Source organism: Mustelus asterias, chromosome 15 (assembly GCF_964213995.1).
Source record: "Mustelus asterias chromosome 15, sMusAst1.hap1.1, whole genome shotgun sequence".
NCBI lineage: Eukaryota > Metazoa > Chordata > Chondrichthyes > Carcharhiniformes > Triakidae > Mustelus > Mustelus asterias.
Window position 1 is genome coordinate 50,607,357 of NC_135815.1, and position 21,709 is coordinate 50,629,065.

The 21,709-nt window shown below is 39.7% G+C and overlaps 1 protein-coding gene across 1 annotated transcript in view; it reads right to left on the reverse strand.

Annotated features, from left to right (window-relative positions):
* Positions 1-21,066, reverse strand: part of ccdc88ab (coiled-coil and HOOK domain protein 88ab) — a 266,369-nt gene extending 245,303 nt beyond the window's left edge. Inside the window, exons 1-3 of the mRNA XM_078229887.1 lie at positions 20,464-21,066; positions 20,238-20,338; positions 7,994-8,102 (exon numbers count right to left, since the gene is read on the reverse strand). Of these exons, the coding sequence (XP_078086013.1) occupies positions 7,994-8,102; positions 20,238-20,338; positions 20,464-20,523 (270 nt within the window). The 5' untranslated portion in view covers positions 20,524-21,066. The remainder of the gene's footprint in view (positions 1-7,993; positions 8,103-20,237; positions 20,339-20,463) is intronic.
* Between the last annotated feature and the right edge of the window lie 643 nt (positions 21,067-21,709).

The following is a 21,709-nucleotide window of genomic DNA, read 5'->3' on the forward strand; positions in this document are numbered from 1 at the left end:
CCAGAGATTACCATCTTTGTGGTTCTGTCTTTTAATTTAGCTCCTAGCTAGAAATCATAGAAACCCTACAGTGCAGAAAGAGGCCATTTGGCCCATCGAGTCTGCACCGACCACAATCCCACCCAGATCCCTACATATTAACCCGCTAATCCCTCTAACCTACACATCTCAGTACACTAAGGGGCAATTTTAGCATGGCCAATCAACCTAACCCGCACATCTTTGGACTGTGGGAGGAAATCGGAGCACCCGGAGGAAACCCACACAGACACGAGGAGAATGTGCAAACTCCACACAGACATTGACCCAAGCCGGGAATTGAACCCAGGTCCCTGGAGCTGTGAAGCAGCAGTGCTAACGACTGTGCTACCGTGCCGCCCGTTCATACTCTTAATAGTACATCTTTCTTTGTTCTACCTATGCCGTTGGTACCCAGCTGGACCAGAAACAATTGATCCCATTCCTCTCCCATTCCTGATTGATTTATTATTGTCACATGTATTAACATACAGTGAAAAGTATTGTTTCTTGCGCGCTATACAGACAAAACATACCGTTCATAGAGAAGGAAACTAGAGAGTGCAGAATGTAGCATTACATCCTTTCCAGCCCCAAGGAGATGTTTTTAAGCCTGGCACTGTGCAAGCAACACAGTCTTTAGGACTGCATTCCCCCTAACCATAATGTCCCCCACCATTACTACATTTCCTTTTACTCCATTTGCCCCACTCAACTGGCCTCTAATACGACGGTGCTGTGGTCAGTTTGCTCATCCTCTTTGCACTGCTCGCTCTCTTCCACAAAAGGTGGAAGAACAGCAAACAGCTGGGACTGAGGTTTCTCCATTGCTACTTTTGCATCCCCATAACTGTCTCACTTGCAATCACACCCTTCCGTTCCTGACCACAGATCAAAACCCTAAAAGGTTGTCTCCTGGAACAAGTGTCCAGGTAACTTTCCCCTCCCTGTTGCATTGCACAGTAAGATTCCAGCTCATCAGCTTCTCGAGCTGCAGACATTTACTGCAGATGTAGCTTCCGCATGGATCATGACTGTGCCCAACAGCTCCCACATGCTTCAGCCAAAACACATCACCTGCCCTGCCAACTTGATGTGCTTTATTTAATCGGGTTTTAAGTTTAAAAATATCACAACAATTATTAGTTACATCAAGTAGTTAACCAGTTAAGCCACATATTTACTACAATATTTGTACCTCCCCAGTACCAGTGTAAACGCCTGCCCCCATTTAGGGAGAAAGAAAACCCCTAAAACTCACCAACTTGTTCTTCCAATTAATGCCTCTGGATTTTTAGCTCAAATCTTTATTTGATCAATTTAACTCACTCCACTTTGACTCTGTCTTGTGACTTCACTTTATTTCCAAGACAGCCCAATCCCACCTAGTTGAGGTTAAAATTATCTAAATCAAACAAACTATGGATTGAATCCTCTGAGGGAGCATATCCTAATTGCAAAATAAAATTGCCTTAGTTTCTAAAATTTAAAGAATGCATCTTTCAATTTTCACCATTTGACTGCGTAAAAATCAGAGCAAGCTTCTTAGGATCCACCTTTTAAAAAAAATAGGAATAGTAGAGAGAATCCCATTCCCCATCTATCAATGGTCCTTTCATTTTTCATTCGTACATATAGCTGTGCTCAGAGATCACAGCTTTCACAATTGCTCCCCAGGTTCAGCCACTTAAGCATCTATAAAATAATGTTTCCAAAGATTGAACTGAAGATTAAAATGTAACCCATAGGCAAGTGTTAATATATAGAAGCACTGCAAACCTCTCAGTACTAATTAGCACAGAGAGGTTACAGCAAAGCTCAAGCCTTTACTGTTATCCTATGGCAATTTAGGAAATAATGTGCCATGTCTTTTTTTAAGCCTACCAATCTGTTTTCAGGTTATAGATCGGACCTACAATTGTTTGAATTCTCCAATTTGATCAAGAATTCTTGTACAGGAAATAAAACAAATCTACGGATGCGGAGTTTAAAAAAAAACAGCTTTGTCCTTTACCTACAAGTCAAAAAAAACATTTTGAATACTAGTATTTATTGCACTAGAGATTTCATGACAAGATTTGCACCTGTGCAGCTCAAGTCAACGGAATATGGTATTAAATCCAAAAATCAAATAGTTACCTTCAAACAGCAAATCAAAATGCTACAAATGGAGCAGTTAACGTTAATTGAAACCTATTATCTCAAACTAAGTGCCACAGATGCCTGTCAATTAGAAATCATGTGAGAATTTACAAATGTGAACAAACAGAACCTGCCAAACTTATTCTGAGAAGAGGCCAACATCAGCACAAAAGTGATCTTTATTAAGCTTCATCTGCAGCTGTCTTCTATTAAATAAGCCACAGAGTGAAACAAGTCACTAAGTCACCCAGGCTCCAACAAAACAATTCAAGAGATTTTGCTTTAAAACTTTTCCCTTGTGACTGGCATGTATCAGCTTGGTTCAGTGCTAGCATTCACGCCCAAGTCAGTATTGATTCAAATTCCACTATGAATTTGAGTAGATAGTTTAGACTGACATTTCAATGCAATTCAGATGCCAGGTGTTGTTATTCTGAGATGGTAAACCAAAACCAGTACACTGTTCTTTCTTCCAACATCCTGCCCAACATTAATGCTTTGACCACCAACAAAAATAGATCAACTGTCAATTATCTTACTGCAGTTTGTGGACTTTTGCTGCGTGCAAATAGTTTATATATTTGCCTGCAGAATAGTGACTGCCTTTCAAAAGTAAACAATCACCTGAAGCATTTTTTACTGAAACTTTTCACCGCTCTCTTTTGTATCCTGAAGATATGGACATGCTAAGTATAGATCCATGAGGACAATCAGCCTTGGGTATTGCATTGAAGAATTAGATGCACAAGTTTGAAATAGGGTTTTTAACTCTCAATCCTCCAACTCAAGAAAAAAAAGCACAACCACTGCGCCTACCTGGCATAAGGTCAGAATAGGAATTCAAAGATGTAGAAAATTAGTTAAAAGTTATTAAATTTGAAGTGTCTTCCAACAAATGCAGTTTGTAAGCAAGTCCTAGTTGCTAATAACAAATGAATTTAAACAAAAACTACCAAAAAGGTAATCCTCAGGAATCAATAATTCAGGGTTGGATTTAATGATTCAAGTAATTTGATCACGAGCTAAGAGAGTATACAAATTTTATCAGTATATGATTAATCCTTTTCCTATCCTATTTATCTAAATCAAAGAAAGCATATCAGATTTCATGGGATATTCAGCTTAACGGGGTCTACTGTGGCAGAACTAGAATGATATACAAAAAAGCAGAACAATCAACCATGAAACCATAGCATTAAAACATTACAGTACTTTAAATTTTGTTCTAAAGCTGCGGGAAACAGAATGGACAAATGGGAGATTGAGGCAATGACAAGCAAGCAGGCGGGGGAAGCAGTGACGAAAGAGCAAGCAAGAGCAGCAATTTCCAATCAGCTGGCCATTATTATACTTTTACCTTCAGTTCAGAACTATTCAATTATTAATTCTTCAGGAACAATGCCATGAATTAATGATATGGCACATTCATTCTGCCACAGTACCTTCCATCCTGCCACCATTAGGAAAATCATTGCAATTATTTACAGATAAAACAAATTTTCTTCCCTACCCATTTAAAAGCAATACCACAGGACATCTATTTTATAATAAATATTCAAGCTATCACCTGCAAAAATTATAGAATTTGATTTACCTACACATCCAATACATTGAAAGCTACTTGGCATTATGCTCCCGTTCATTGTATTAAAATAACTCCAACTCATGCTAAGCAATGGCATAGGAAATCTGATGGTAAAATTTGCTAATTTTCTGGTACAATGGCAACCAGCCCACCCCATTTATCTTCTTAACGCTACTGGATACACAAAAGGACAGCCTCTCTTTTAAGATACTCAATATAAATTTTACCTGACTAAAGCTTTTGAAAATAATTTTGAGCAACTGACAAGAATATCTGTGCTAAATATTTCATCATTAGTTACTAATTCATCCTTACCTATAAAGTAGATATGTGGCACAATTAAAAATCAGCAAGGATAAATGATCACAGTCAAGCCCAGGCTTTTGAGAAATGCATCAAACAAACCTTTCATTAAAGTATTAAAATATAATAGAATCAAAATTCAATTGCAGCCACTGGTTTTTCCATTTGAAAAAGAGGTAACCAGCTATTGGAAATTGGGAAAGTCTAATTCAATTTTCAGATGGGACTGTACATGGACACGGAGAATGCATGTATATTTTGGGGTTAAATTGAAGTCCAACACCAATTTTGTTGCATTTTTCAGGTAGAAATGGTTGAATTGCACACTTGGCATCCTCTGCCTTGGCAATAAGCAGCTTGAGCAGCTGTCCCTTAAGTGAGCACTTATGGTCTCTCACTAAAGAGGTCCAAAAACATTTATCGGGTCGAGAAGAGCAGGAACACGGCTAACCTGTGCTGTGTTGAGATTAGGACCACACTTTGTTAGGCCTGTCTTGTTGATCAGCCAATTTGCCACCCTCACAACAAGTGAATTGCAGCAGGGTGCTCAGCCTGCATTCAAATTAGTTCTGAACCCAAAAATTGCATTCATCTCCAAATAGTTGGCTAGCTTTGAGCAAGCAGTATAACAGCTCTGACAAATTCAGAGCTGTTTCAAGCAGTTTCTACAAAGCTGAATTTACAGGATCCAATTGCTTCCCCTTTTAAATAAAGGCATGTGCCGTTATTTGCCAATCTATGGAAACTAACCTATATCTAACTTAGGGGCAGCACAGTGGTTAGTACTGCTGCCTCACAGCGCCAGGGACCCGGGTTCAATTCCAGTTTCAGATCTCCGTCTGCGCAGAATTTGCACATTCTCCCAGTGTCTGTGTGGGATTCCTCCGAGTGCTCCGGTTTCCTCCCCCATGGTTGATTGGTCATGCTTAAATTGCCCTTTAGTGTCAGGGGACGAGCAGGATAAATACGTGGAGTTCCAGGCATAGGGCCTACTGTCGGTGCAGGCACGATAGGCCAAATGACCTCCTTCTGCACCGTAGGGATTGTATGATTCTATCTCAATTAACTACTGAATACTTAAACAATAGTTCACATGCAGTCCCCCATAGTTCCCTGAGAATTCTGAGGTACATGTCCATGGTAATACCAGCCATAAGCATCCTTGCCCAAACCATTTTCACAAATGCTTCTAAAGAAACTTTAAGTTACACACCCATCTTGTAACATTGCAATCAAAAACAATAATGACTTGTTTTTAAATAGAATTCTTACTGTTTAAAATGTGCCAACATGCTTCATAGGAATGTTATCAAATAAAAATCTGACACCGAGCCACAGAAGGAAATATTAAGCCAGACGACCAAAAGTTTGGTCAAAGAGATAGATAGATTCAAAAACATCAACAAAAAAAGACAAGAGGGTAGGAGGACGGAGATTTTATGGAGAGGAGTCTAAAGTTCAAGGCCTTGGCCTTGAAGGCACAAACATCAAAGTGGGATTAGTCAGGGTGCTCAATAGGCCAGAATTGGACCAGTGTAGATGAGGTGAGGCCATGGAAGAATTTGAAACAGAAGGTTCGTATTTTAAAATCAAGGCATTGCTTAACTTGGAGTCAATGTAGATCAGCATACAAAAGCAATGATGGCTGAGTGACACTTTGTGCGCCCTAGGACATAGGCAGAGTTTTCTGGGTGATCTCCTGTTTACTGACAGTAGAAAATGGGACGACAGCTAGAACTGTCAACAATTGAACAATTAAAATCAGGGATGCGCAACAAGACAGAGCTAGGACATTGCAGATATATTGAAAGCTTATAGATCTGCAGTTGCTTGGATAGGAAGGAAGAAGCAAGGCCATGGACGGATTCAAAATAAGGATGAAAATGTTATAATTGAGGGTTAGTTAGACAGGAAGCACGGGATGATGGGTGGATGAGACTTGATATAAGATATGGGCTGCAGAATTTGGATGAGCACGTTTAGGTTGGGGCGGTGGGGGGAGAGGTGGGGGGGTGGAAGGAAGGCTGGCTGGAATACTTAAATCTGGAGGTTAAACAAGGCATAGGCAATGTTTTCAGCAGCAGATGAGTTGAGGCAGAGTTTAAGTTAGGCCATGTTAGAGGTAAAAGTAAGCAGCCTTACCAGGCTGACCTCTAGGAAGCTCCAGTGCAGGGGTTCCCCTTATCCATGGTGGGGGGGAAAGAGAGAGAGAAGCGAAGCTCTAGGACAGTCAATCCTGAGACAGCATTGGCAGAGTGGGAATGATGATGAAAAAGAATTGGGGCTTGTGAGGGTAGTATACCAGAGGGTGGAGAAGAGAAAGGAGGCATGATTACAGAAGAGTTAAAAAGGGGAAATAAGTGACTGATTTGGGTCCAGAGTGGTAGCCAAAACAGAGATAAATGGACAGAGGAAAACTAAGGTACATTGTCCAAAGGTACATGGTTAAACACTTGATCAAAATAACTATACTTTGAAATGCTCAGGGAAAGGGAGGCAACAACAAACAAGGAAAATCTAGATTTGAAGTCAGGGATCAGAAAGTTTACGAAGACTGCGCTAAATCAGCAATGAATCTGTGCACTGAGGTGGGCATTTTCAATAACTTTAAATTTTCTATGGGCGTATGGAAATGGCTGTCACTGGTGCCTAGACTTCCACATGAAAAGATAGCCATTGGTGCCTGTGGATGGATTGATTCCCTGGGAATGCTGATGAATCTAAAAGTTATAATAATGAAGTATAATGTCTCCAACTGTCAAACTGAGAATGAAAAATAATTTTAGTGAAAGTTTCCCATTAATCTTAATAACTTTAAAGACCATTAAGTTATGTAATTAAAACCTGATTTATTCTTTCACAGTCATTGCCAGCAAATTAAAAGTCTCTGTTCCAAACTCTGTTTCTCCAGCCACTACTAAGATAAGGCACTTGGGGTAGTTTGACAGTCCAAGACGTTATACGGCCATCAGAGACACTCTCTGCCACCCAAACTTCACAAGACCAATAGTGAGTGATACCTTGCCAATAGAACAGGGGAATGGATCAATATTGATGTTCATGTTCTTTTCAGTCCTCTGATTAATCCATGGCAGCATTTCATTCAGAAATGAATCTGGTTTAACAGTTCTCACCAATGCTGTGAAATCTCAGTTCTCCATGATCTTAAAATAAACCCTAGTTCTGTCAAAGACTCAGAATGCAACCCAAGCACTATGATAGATGAGAAACATCTTTACAAATGGCTGTTACATTTGTCATTTTCAATTGTTCTGACTTCTAACATAACTGCTATTATCCATTATCCTTTTTCCAATGTAGCCATCCTACTCCTACTTTTATCCTCAACTCCTTTTTACACTTATCCTAACGGCCTCAAAACATTTCACAACCTTGAAATACTGGAGTTATTTTTTCTAGGAACATGCTTTTACCCAATTTAGCTTCACTTTCTTTTATTCCTTGAGAAGTTCAAAACAAAGTGCCTTGCCTTTCAAAAGGTTTTTTATTACATCAATGTATCCTCTCCAAATGTTTCTTCATTGAGGAAGTTGAGCCCTCATAAAATTAGATGGGTAATTCTTCTTAACCTAGATTAGTTCAACACTCAATTTTTCAAATCATTATGATAAATTTACCAAATCTTTAAGATAGCCTATCCAACCAGTTGGCTTTGACCACCAATAGCACAAAACACATAACAGCAAATCAGCAGGCTGTTTTACACTCTCCTAATTTTCTTTCCCCAGAAGTAGAGATATAAACAGAGATATTTTAAAAATAGTCAAAGGACTGAACATTATGTTCGCATATATCATGTTTGCAGAACTCTAAATACCTCCCATCCATACATTATCACCAAAATGGCAGAAACACTTGCAATATAAGGAGTCCCAAAGATACTTTTAAGATGGAAGCAAAGGGTTTGCTTATCTGATCACTTACCTGATAATACAATTTAATATGATGCACCAAACTGGATAAATTTTGAATTCGGAGTGAAATATCATTGTTTACTTGCTTGTTCAGCCTTTGATTTACTGATTTAGGGTTGCTGAAAAACAAGTAGCCAGAAAATTGTGGTTAAATATTCTGTTTAGAAGTCAAAAAGCACTGGTAATATATAGCCATGTAATCAATGTAGCAGACATTTCTTATTTACTTCTTATAACATTACGTTGTTATCATATTTCGTGGCTAGGTTTCAACAGGAGCAAATCAGAACTGAAATAGAAAACATACAAATTTTAAAAAACTAAAAGCAGCTAGAAAACTGCCAATACAAAATTACTAAGGATACATGAAAATAACTACCCTAAAGTAAAATTCAGAAAATCAGATCACCCAAAATGCTTAACAGAATAATGAATAATTGTTCCCATCAACTGAAACTTCTAAAGTTCAAAATATGATAGGATTTTAAATATAATAAAAATATGAATGATTCCTAATTTAACTACTCTATAAAAAGAAAAAGCAGATGGGGTGCCCCATGATAGTCGATCAGACATTGCTCATTTTATGTCCTTGCCAAAGTTTAAAATGCTGCCCTATATCCTTTCAAAATCTTTGAGCAACCAAATTATTCATTGGTAAGAGACAAAAATATTGATTACAAGAGAGAAAATAAGACAAAAGAACATTTTTTAAGAATTATAACAGCAGTTTCTTGGAACTAATGGGGAGGTTTATGGTCAACTGTCATTCATTCAGGAGTTTTTCTCATTACTTTAATCATTGCTGGCAGGGCCAGAATTTGTTGCCCTTGAGAAGGTGGCAGTGAGCTGCCACCTTGAATCACTGTAGTCAAGCTGGTGTACATGCATCCATAGGGCTGTTATAATGGGACTTCCAGGATTTTGACTGGTGATAGTGAAGGAATTGCAATATAGTTCCAATTGAGGATGGTGTGCGGCTTGGAGGGGAACTTGCAGGTGGTGGTATTCCCATGAATCTGCTGCTCTTGTCCTTCCACCTGGTAAAGGGCACAGGTTTGAGAAGGTGCTGTCAAAGGAGGTTTGATGATTTATTGTTGGTGATGAAGGGAGTGAATGTTTAAGGTGGATGGGGTGCCAATCAGCTGCCTGGTCCTGGATGGTGTCAAGCTTACATGTTGTTGGAGCCACCCTCATCCAGGCAAATGGAGAGTAATACATTACACTCCTGACTTGTCTTTTCATAGAATTCCTACAGTGCAGAAGGAGGCCATTCAGCACCGACAACAATCCCATCCACCCGTCACCACATATTTACCCCACTAATCCCTCTAACCTACGCATCCCATGACACTAAGGGGCAATTTAGCATGGCCAATGCACCTAGCCAGCACATCTTTGGACTGTGGGAGGAAATGGGAGCACCCGGAGGAAACCCAGGCAGACATGGGGAGAATGTGCAAACTCTGCACAGACAGTGACCCAAGCCTGGAATCGAACCCTGGAGCTGTGAGGCAGAAGTGCTAACCACTGTGCCACCCTTTTAGATAGTGAACAGGTTTTGGGGAGTCAGAAGATGAGTGGCTTGCCACAGAATTCCCAGCTTCTGACTTGCTCTAGCAGCCACAATATTTATCTATCTGGTTGATGGTAAACCCCAGGATGTTGATGGCGGGGAAATTCAGCAATGGAAATGCTATGGAACGTCATGGCGAGATTCCCTTTTGTTGGAGATTGCCTTCTGTTGGAGATTGCCTTCTGTTGCACAAATGTTCTTTGGTAATCTCTCCGAATCAAGAATGACTTGCTTCCACTCCAGTTCAATAGATGGTGGATGAGTCCAATTTATGATCTACGGAATGCCACATCTATTTGTCATGCTTGAAGGGTAGGGTAAATTAGTTGTAAGTTTGTACAGTCTCTCCAATGCTGCGACTTCTCTTGTGTGTGTCCTTAATGAACTCTCTCAATGTGTTCAGTGCTTTCCTGAATAAACATTCATCATTTTGGTTGGTCACAAGCCAGGGACTCTCATGAATCAGCAGGAATGTTTGACCTCTTCAGGGATACTTTTGGGCACCCCTAAAGCATTTCCATTGGCCTTCTGGAAGCCTCCTGCCACGATCGAGTTCAGAGTAGCGCAGTTGCTTTGGGAGTCTGGTGTCAGGCATATGAACAACATGTCCTACCCAGCAGAACTGGTTTTGAGTGATTAGTACCTTGGTGCTCGACATATTGGCTTTGGAGGACACTACTGATGAACTGTCTTTCTTGCCACTGGATTTGGAGGATCTTATGGAAGCACCACCAGTACTGCTTCAGTGCTTTGAGGTGCCTGCTGCAGGGTGTTATGTCACCCGCTTTCTTCTGTCCCCATGTCACCCTCATCCTATATACACCTTCGACCATACCAGCCAACTGCAGGGTCCGCCACTCAGCTCTGCCCTCTCTCCTTGCCCTCGTTCTCGCCAATGTTGGCTCCCCTCCTCATTTACATGGGGAAAACCCCATAGCTGCCACCATACTGAGTGCACACGCAGGACTGGTAGCTTCTTATTCCAAGTAAGGAGGACTAAATCTGGCTTGTTGCCCATATGCCGACTTAATTTCTCCTCACCCACCTGCCGATTGGACACTGTTAATGATCCTGTCAACCATGGTAGGGGTTGCGGGTTAGTTTGGAAGGATGCATCATCAGGACAAATCATAGAATCCCTACAGTGAAGTAAGCTATTCAGCTCCGAGTCTGCACCGACTCTCCGACAGAGGATCTTACCCAGGCCCACCTTCCGTCCTATCCCCGTTACCCCACACATTTATCCTGCTAATCCCCCTAACCTACACACCTTTGGACACTAAGGGGCAATCTGGCATGGCCAATCCACCCAAGATGCATAGCTTTGGACTATGGGAGGAAACCGGATCACCCAAAGGAAACCCATGCAGACACAGGGAGAACGCACAAACTCCACACAGCCAGTCATCCAAGGTTGGAATTGAACCCAAGTCCCTGGTGTTGTAAGGTAGCATATGCAAGTAGTTTTAAAATTCATTCATGGGATCACTGACTGGCCCAGCATTTATTGCCTATTCCTAATTGGCCAACTTAGTGGCTCCCTGGGCCATTTAAGAGTCAATCACATTTCTCTGGATCAGTAATCATATGTAGGCCAGACCAGGGAAAGATAGCAAATTTTCTTCCCTAATGGGCATTAGGATGAACCAGATGGATTTTTACAACAGAATTCCAGATTTTACTGGATTCAAATTTCACCGCCTGCCACGGAGGTCAGATCATTACCCTGGGTCTCTGGATTATTCATCCAATGACAATACACTATGCGACCACCTCCTCTGAGACAGAGGAAAAGGAATAGAGCCTTTACAGGAAACAGTGTGTGAGGAAGTGTAGTCCAAATTGCCATGGAAATCAGTCTGTTTGTAATGAGTATCTGCCAATAACTTATCCCCCGAAATGGAGACAGGTGCCTGGGAATGGATAGGAAGGAACGGACCACATAAAGTCGAGCGAAGAGTGAAAATTGGAGATAAACTGAAGATGTTTTCCAGTTCAGGTCAAAAGCTATACATGTAGCTTGTATACCTCTCTCTTCAGCAGCACCAATTACTAACTCAAAGCTGTCCTGCTCCACATTTCACCCTTTGGTCATCCAACACCACAGAAAAACAATGTGTTCTCTTCCTTTCAAGTGAAAAGAATCATAAGTTCCAAATCCTCCTTCCCAGTCACTTTTGACTCCATCCATTCTTCTAATCTCACCTCTGGCTGTGTATTCACAATACCCTCTGACCTTCCCCTCTCTTGACCTGAACAACCCGTCAATTGCAAAGGACTCAGCTTTATTCCCTTGTGCTACCACCTCAATAAATTTCATGCTTGGCGCAATGTTGAGCTGCTCTTCCTTTGCTGCGACACCAGGAGTCCTGAGCCACCCTTCTACCAGTCTCCAGTACTTTCCCCCTATTTGGACATCTCCCTCTGGCCTCTTACCCTCTTTTGATCTTCATTGAGAACTGTTGGAATGAGATCAACCGTCTCAATTTCTTACTCCCCTCACTTATTCTAAATTCTTCCCCTCTGAACTTGCTTCCCTTTGTCCTCCCTGATCCAACTCAAACATGGTCATCAAACTTGATGACCGGTTGGTGCTGCTGTTTGGCCAACAGGCCTCTATGTAGATGAGGCCAAATGTTAACTCTCTGACAATTCCTTTCGCTGGACTATGGTGACAGATGATGAATGTTTGATAACTTCTAAGCCTAATGGCTCCACAACTCCCTTCACTACATTTCCTCACATTCAGTTTCATACAAGGATTTCATTTCATTCCATCAGCCCCTCCACCTCTGTCATATCTGTACTCATAATGCAATCTTCCACACCAGTACTTCTGACACGCCCTTCCTTTTTCCTCAATGATGCTGCAGCCCCCATTGACCGTGGTATTGACAGGGCCCTTGATCATGTCAGATTTATTTTGCACACTTCTGCTCTCAGCCTTTCCAGGACACCCAGGTATACATCACAATTACCCCAAACACCATCCTCTTCCAATGGACCTTTCCATGCAAGCACAGGAGATACAACACCTGCCCCTTTACCTCCAAGACACCAACACTCCTTTCAGATAAAACAGCAATTTACATGTATTTTTCAATTTAGCATATTATTCACCACTCCAATGTGGTCAGCTCAACACTGGGGAAAACAAACGCAGAGTGGGTGACCGCTTTGCTGCACAACTCTTTGCATTCCATTAGCTAAAACATCTCCACCGTAAGTTAAATGCAATTCAAAGAAGATAGATCATTTGCTGAATTAAGACATGTAACATCACATTCTTATCATGATCTCTTCAACTCATGCTGCCAAGTCTACTAAATTACTAAAATGTTGTTTCCCTGCTCCCATTCATTATTCATACATTTAGCATTAATAATTAATGTTTTCCACTGCTATTGCTTTAACTGTTACTGTAGGACTAAAAGACTTTCTCATTAAAGATAATACTTGTATGCTGGACTCTTTGGAGAATGATTTTACATGACTATTCAGTTCTTTTGCATCATCACAAACTCCCAAAAGCAGTTTCCCTTTCATCTCAAGCTACAAAATAGTGTCCCAAGCCAAACGTTCCTAGCAAGAACACGGCAATTGACAAAAAAGAAACCTCAACTAGCCAATTAAAATAGGGTGTGAAGTCATACCCTTGACAAGCAGAATCAACTTTTCTTTGCTATTTTAAAGAGGCCTATGTTACTATGGATCTTAATTCACTACAAGTCTCCTCAATCTATTACTAGTTATTGACCCAGCCTAAGCTCTAAATTGTAATGTACCTGCTCGTACAAACAATAAATACAGTATATTATCCATGCATTATTTGGTTAGGTATTCAAAACAGAATACTATAAATAGAGTCACTAAAATAAGCATGCATAGTTAAACTAACCTGCTTCTTGAAACAATTACTACATGGTTAAAGGACAGGTGATAAAATGTATAGCTTTAGATTTTAAGTTATGAAGTTTTAAAGCATAATATGTCTCATTTGCTATTCAAAATAAACATCTTAAAATAATTAACATAATAAACACTATAAAATTTTAATAGGACTACAATTGCAAAATACATCTTGATTTTGATGTGTGGTACCAGGGGAAATGGGGTGAGCAATAGGGATCTGCCCACCTTGCTTCTGGCTGTATGTCAAATTTTAAATCTTGGGTTTCAATGTTTGTAATACAGAGATATTTCCTTTTTTGGGGATTGTCTGTGGGTCTCCTTTCTATTGGGGAGCATGCGGATTTAGCTGTATGACATGAGAGTTGTGTGGTATTTACCTTTTTCAAAAAAAAAATGTGCCATAATGTGCCTTACACTTATACTAAGGGAGTACATTTTTGGTACCCTTCACTTTATTTGTAGATGAGTAGTGCCACAGCAGGGTGGAGGGTAAGTGGCTTCGTATGGCTTTATAAGTCCTCATTGTGGGGACAATTGGTGTCGCACCTATTGGAACAATTTTTTGCACTTTTGTTATTAAGGAACCCTTGCTCGTCTCCTATGAAGGTACAGACAGACTGGAAAAGACTGGGTTCTCTCTTTTTCATTGTTGGCGCCTCTGGTGCTATTGGTGTAGGAGGAAATTTGTACTGGTGCATACCCGGGTGCGGTTGGCTAATCCTTGGATATCGAGCCTTTCTTGGGTTGGTCTTCTATATTTATTTAGCCGTGTGTGACAGTGGTTACTTGATTACTTGGCTCATGGAATGTACAATGGGTGTATCATCCTGTTGTTGGGGTTTTTTTGATGAGGGGAAATGGGTGGAATCTTGGTGGGGCCTAATTGGTGCATCTTGGGTGCCTAGGGATGGGGCAGTTTGCCTTATTCAACGTATAAGAGTGATGGGAGTAACCTTGGCCTATTGGCCGTTACTCTATTGTGTCATTGATCCTAGCTCCCCAATAGAAAGGAGAGCCACAAACAATCCCCAAACAAGGAATGATCACCGCATTGAAAATACTTTCAATGAATCCAAGAATTAGAATTTGATACAAGGCCAGGAGCAGTGTAAGTAGACCTCTTACCCACCCATTTCCCCCAGTTCCACATATCAAAACCAAGTTTAAATGCAAATACACATTAACCTATCTCTGCCTTGAAAACTTAAAAGGCATTGGAAGCTGCCTTTCAAGGAAGGGCATTCCAAAGACTCACAACTCAAAATAAAAATTCTTCTCATCTCTGCCTTAAATGGCTTTATTTTTAACATTGATCCCTAGTTTTAAATTCTCTCCAATCAGCCTTGCCAATAAGCGCTCTCTCCAAATCAGCCTTGCCAAGACCCCTCATCAGGATCTTATATGTTTCAATCAAGTCATCTCTTACTCTACTAAACTCCAGCATTACAACCCTAGACTGTCCAATCTTTCCTCACAAGATAATCTGCCTATTCCTGGTATTAGTTTAGTAAACCTTCTCATGCCTTCCATTCTTCCTTAAATAAGGAGACCAATACCATACACAGTTCTTCAGATGTGATCTCACCAATGTCCTGTACTACTGAAGTATAACCTTCCTACTTTTGAATTCAATTCCCTTTGTAATAAACAATAATATTCTACTAGCTTTTCTTATTACTTGCTGTAACTGCATATTAGCCTTTTGTGATTCTTGTACTATCTGATCCATCTGAAACTCAGAGCTCTGCAATCTTTCAGATAATATGCTTCTTTTATTCTTCCTGCCAAAACAGACAATGGCACTTTTCCCCACATTATACTTTATTTGCCAGATCTTTGCCCACTCACTTAACCTATGTCCCCTTGTTGCTTCCTTGCATCTTCACAACTTACTTTTTTATATCACCAGCAAATTTAGCAACCATATCTTCAATCCCCTCAAGACATTAATAAAAAGCCGAGGGCTCAACACTGATCCTTGTGGCACTAGTTACATCCTGCCAAGCAGAAAAAATACCCATTTATGACTACATCTATTTCCTGTTAACCAGCCAATCATCTACCCATGCCAATATGTTACCCTGTACCCCATGAGTTTTTATCCTCCACAATAATCTTTGATGTGGCATCTTATCAAATGCCTTCTGGAAATCTAAGTGTAGTACATCCACCAGTTCCCCTTGATCCACAGCACGTGACTCCTTCAAAGAACGCTAATGAACTGGTTAAATATGCTTTTCTCTTCACAAAACCATACCGACGTTTTCCAAAAGTCCTGCCACAACATCTTTAATAACTTCCAACATTTTCCCTATGACAGATGTTATGCAGTTTTGCTAGCATTTCACAACAATTTGACCTTATATGATGCATAGTTTTTCCAACAAAGCATACTTCCATTAAATATGGTTAATGGATAACTTTCCATAAACATGAATTAAATATGCCTGACTCAAATATTTATCAAATAAACCTCATTGGCTCAGTCAACTCAACAAATGAACCACGATGGTTGAAATAGAGTGCAACATACCAGTATTTCTTATGAGAGATCAATAAAAATTCATATATTGTGTGTAATAATTGAGATTTCACTGAAAAAATAAACATTTTCTAAATACTGCATTCATCCAATAGAATGGTAAAAGTGCCAAAGGCTAACTTGCTTGTCAGTGTGCAGATCCTTTCCAGGACAATAAGCATACTACAGATGAATGGATTTCTTTGTAAACTCGAAAATTAAAATGCTTCACTGACAAGATGCCTAGCGAAATAGGCCAATTCTGCACACAAGTCAATAGTCAGCACAGTGTAAAGAATGACCTACAGCCATTTGCATTTTTGAGTAACCTACTTATGACAACTGACATCAATTTCATTTGAACTGGAAGAAACTAGTAGTGCAGTCCTTCTCCATTAGAAATATAACTATATAATTTAATTAATATCACGAAAAAGTGATTGACCTCACTTCAGCTCCCTCCCCATGCCCCCACCTCCACTCCAGCCCCAACATTCCCACCCCACCACCCCCAAAAGCTTTCAGATAGTTAACCATGAGGAATCACTGACACGCTGAACAAAATTCATTTGATTTGAAATCTGATAACTTAATGGGAGCTCTAGCACAGCTTAAAACCAGACTGTAATCTAACAACAAATATCTAACCATCTGTCGATGACTACGTTTAAAACAAAAACAAAAGGGCAAGCTTCATATGCAATTTGTGATATTGAAGAATCCAATGAAGTGTTTCCTGTACAATTACAACTATATCCTGGAGGATACATCTTCAACTGCTATCTTTTTTCTTTAATTGGAATATCACCAATTAACATGTCTATTTCAAATAAATAACCAGAACAAAGACTGAAATGAGCATTTTTTTTCAAACAAAGCAGTTGCCATTCATTGCAGCCAACATGTGGAAGGAAACAGACTTTTGCAAAGAGATGCAGAAAACATATTTATTTAATGCATTATTAAATCCAGATTACTCACCCATCCCAAACACATGGCAAGGGATTGTTTACATTTGATTTGAGTTTCTATTAGTCAATTAGGAAGTACTTAATGATTTGTGATGACACTGGGCACTGTCCCCTAATGTGTTTTTATATAAAGTGAAAAGCACAGAATTAATTACTTCTGGGCATTGAGCATTGTTGCTATTTAAAAATACACAGTTTCCGCTTGTAAGACTTGTAAGAAAGAATAGAATGGTTCCCAGAACATTTCAGCCTTTTCTTGAAGAGGCCTTGAATATTCTAATATTCAAATGAACTTTAAGAGAAAGCAGATAGTTAAGATTAAAATGAGGCCCTAAGAGAATTGAAAGAGCAGAGAACAAATTACTGTACATAAATTATTCTATATCATACCTTTGCACAGATGTGCTCTGTATCCAAGTGAAATGTCAGATTCTTAGTGTTACATCAAAGAACACAAAAAAATTTGGAGTCCAAAGGAAACAGGAATTAATCTGCATGCACTGTCAGTAATCCCTCTGCATTTTCTAACTGAAAATGGCAATGTTTTCAATGGGCAACATTAACTGCTGGCAACACCTGTGGCAAACACTAATACGAAATATGGGGAGGTGATAGCCTCGTGGTATTATCACTAAACTATTAATCCAGAAAGTCAGCTAATGTTCTGGGGACCCGGGTTCAAATCCTGCCACAGTAGATGACAGAATTTGAATTCAATTAAAAAATCTGGAATTAAGAATCTACTGATGACCATGAAGCCATTATCGATTGTTGGAAAAACCAATCTGGTCGCGAATGTCCTTTAGGGAAGGAAATCTTGCATCTTTATCTGATCTGGCATGTGGTCTACATGTGACTCCAGAGCCACAGCGATGTGGTAGACTCTCAACTGCCTTTGGACAACTAGAGATGGGCAATAAGTGCTGGCCAGCCAGCAACGCCCATGCCCCACGAATGAATTTTTAAAAATGGGTATTCAGATTGCATCCAGAACTTAAGAGGAGAATGATGTACAATAAATTTAGATTATGAAGCAGACATATATAGTGTTTACCAACCAATTGTGCAATTATGATCTAACAGCAGCATTTTTGGGACTGTTATTTTTAAAAAGCAAACGTTTTAAGATATAATGCCAAAAGGTTTCTTTTTTTTTAAGACATTTATGCTTGATTTTCAATGCAATTACTAGAACTTGTAAAGCCTTCTTGCTGGCATTTCTATTGGCAAAAAGGTTACTGATAATAAGACATCAATTACTGTACAGATGACAAGAATTTGGTTGAAATTTTAAATTCATTATATGCAATTTATAATGACAGCTCAAGCTTAAGAATTGCTATATTTAAAATGCATTCTGTAACACTTGCCAAATCCAAACATCTTCAGTTGAGATGCACAAAATAATTTTTAAAATGCTATTTTGTAATTTCCTTTTCGAAATCATTGCTTTCAAGTATTCCTCCTTTTTTTACATCATATTTTGTAGTTCTCACATCTCTACTCCCATGAGGGTCGATGATTTGCTTCCGGGCTCCTTCCAACATCATCTTTGATGACTTGTCAGTGATACATGCAATTATGATCTAACAACATCTCCCTTTCTCAGCAGAAAGATACCATGATTTCAATCCAAACTTTTTCTGGTCAACGTGGCTCAGAAGTAGAACTATATCATCTCACTCTGTGCTGGTCCAAAGTCCAGTTTTATCAAAGTCAGTGTGAAAATTTATGGCAGCAGCATGATTTAACTATGACACCTTTAGTATTGTCAAAACATTTAGTGATGCTTAAGTTATGGATCCATGTTACCTCAAAAAAGTAATTATTTTTGAACTAATATCTTACAGAGCCATGTTACATAGGCCAAACTGTTTGTTTTTATCATGTACTTTTTCATTAAGTCACCCATTTTAATCCCTTTTCCTGCTTGTTCGCCATGCTCTTTAGATCCATCAGCATATCATGCAACCCTTCCTCCTTTGTGTACTTACGCAGGTTCACCTTAAATGGGGCGACATGGTGGCACAGTGGTTAGCACTGCTGCATCACAGCACCAGGGACCCGGGTTCAATTCCCCGTTTGGGTCACTGTGTGTGGAGTCTGCACGTTCTCACCGTGTCTGCGTGGGTTTCCTCTGGGTGCTCCAGTTTCCTCCCACACTCCAAAGATTTGTGGGTAGAGTGGACTGACATGTTAAATTGCCCCTCAGTGTCAGGGGGACGAGCTAGGGCATGGAAATGACAATATAGAGTTATGGGGAAAGGGCCTGGGTGGGATTGTGATCAGTGCAGACTCAATGGGCCAAATGGCCTCTTTCTGCACTGTAGAATTCTATGATTCTAAATGCTTTATGGTATGCTATTCATTTCAACCACGAAATGGTTATTTTTTCCATTCTGACCACTCTGTAAAGATGTTTCTACTGAATGTTTATTCGAATAGCTTATAACCAATTGTAATCAGCTTTTTTAAAATAATTAAGGATGTTTCAACAGTTGACAGAAATTACATAGTCTTTCTAATGATTTTGAGTCACAATTACCTGCTGAAGGTACTTCCCATATAAATTACATGCAAAACGAAAGCAGTTAAGGAGATGCACAATAAATAGTACCTCCCCATCAAATATGCACAATGTCTGCCTATTTTCTTTAAAATATGTCATTAATACAGTACACGCAGTTGAATCAGCTTCATTGTGAGTTTGATAGAAATTCAGCAATATACTGCACTTTACCTGAATCTGTTTGATAGTGTAATCAGCAAAACGACTTTATTTAAACGTATATTGCAGATAAATAAGAAACATCTCCAAAAAGAATACCCGTGGATGGAAAAGGTTAGCTCCCAGAAGGTAAAAACACCAAATCCGAAAGTACGTGTATATTAGACTTTCACGGACGACATCAACCCATGATTTGTGGGCTCAATGAAATGCTGTAGCTGCTTGATCCGATTTTCTCAGCTACCGTTAAGTATACATACTATTCGAAATCAGATCGCTCCACAGAATGCGAGGGGGTGGGGCGCGGAAATGACAATATAAAAGCAAAACGAGTCCTCGGCCCGTAGGGGATATCTTCCCATTGAAACATAATTTAGGAATTCTCTACTGAATGTCTGTCTCATCAAGGGGATGTCAAGGACCTTGGGATTCAGTTCAATTGGATAGACAAATTTTCCACATATTACATGTATTTTAAATATCCAATATAGAATACACAACTACATTCAACACTTTTTTTGAACGCGTCTACAAGTGTATACCTACATTTGAACCATGATGTTACTGAGAACGATGCCGTCAACCAACTCCATGTATTCCAAAAGTGCTTCTTCAGTTGCCGGAACTAACGCCCCGAAAGTCTTCACCTGAAGGGGTGGAAATAAATAAAAATTCATTTTAATACAAACATATTTAGTATTTGCGTAACCTGCACCCTCAGTTGCATTTACTGAAATGAAAGATCTGAAAGAAACAATCGAAACATTCTTACCCAAGTTACCAAGGGATCAGACATAAACTGTTCCAGAAGCGTAGTAAAATCGTTCTCCATTTTCAACAGGGATAAAGAAACAAGGGATTCTTTTAAACTGTAAAATCCACTGCTGCTGCCTGTCGTCGTGTTCCTACTTTTAGCATCCTAGATACAGGCGAAATCTTATTTCAAAGGATCCATTTTAAGCAAAGGCTGTTGAAATCTTGATCATTTGCAATGCAACCGAAACATCGCCAAATTCATTTTAGTGCAAAATGTTGATTTAGATTACTGTGCCTACATCACTTTAGGAAAACCGCCTTCTTCCTGCAACATACACGAATTCCTTTGGAAAGCCCTCAGAGCACAACCATCATCTCTCGCACCCCGCCCCCCCCCCCCCGACAAATTAACACAAGATTTGAAAAACCAACTTATTTCCAGGAAAAAATTGAAATGACGCTTAGTATCCGTCTATCTTTTGTTTAAAGGGATAAATTAAAATAAGGAGAACTGGAAATTGATGTTTCGGAAATAAATGCCAACATCGCTAACGGTATTTCGAATACCAGCACACGCGTCCTCACAACTACGCTTAGCTGGAGCACGAGCCGACTAACGGCCGTGGAACATCACTCAACCAGCCTCATCACCGCCCTACACGCGCTCCTCTCACGCATTCAAGCATCCCGAATCCAACGATCAATCCGCCTCGCCCCTCCCAAGTTGTATCGCTCCGCCATCTTGTTCTGCGGGAGACTCTGAGAGAGAAAAATAAGTCCGCCATGGTGGAGCATTTTTATCGCTCAGAGAAGGCGGCTGAGTAATGTTCGCCATTTATGTGACGGATTATTTGTGTTGCAGGTATATGGTAAGATGTTAAAATGTGTCTTGGTGATAAAAATGCTTTACTTTGTGCTGCATCGTTTTCATTCAGTCGTAGCCAAGCCATTTTCGGGAAATGCGGCCAAGAGTACTTTGATTTGTGGTCAGGTAAATCATGATTTTTCGAGGAAAGGTAATATTTAAAAGTTATATAGACCGAACATTACGCACGCCTCAAAAACAAAGAAGGATCAATAGTGACGCCTAACGGTGCGGAAAACGTAACATCACAGGAGAAACTTTCCATGTAAATGGTATTATAATATTTAATATTAATAAACAGTCGAATGTTTAGCTGAAATGTATTTTACCCTTATTTATTGATTCTATTCCGTTCAGTTGAGCCAATTTTACCATTTTGATTTGGATCCAAGGCAGA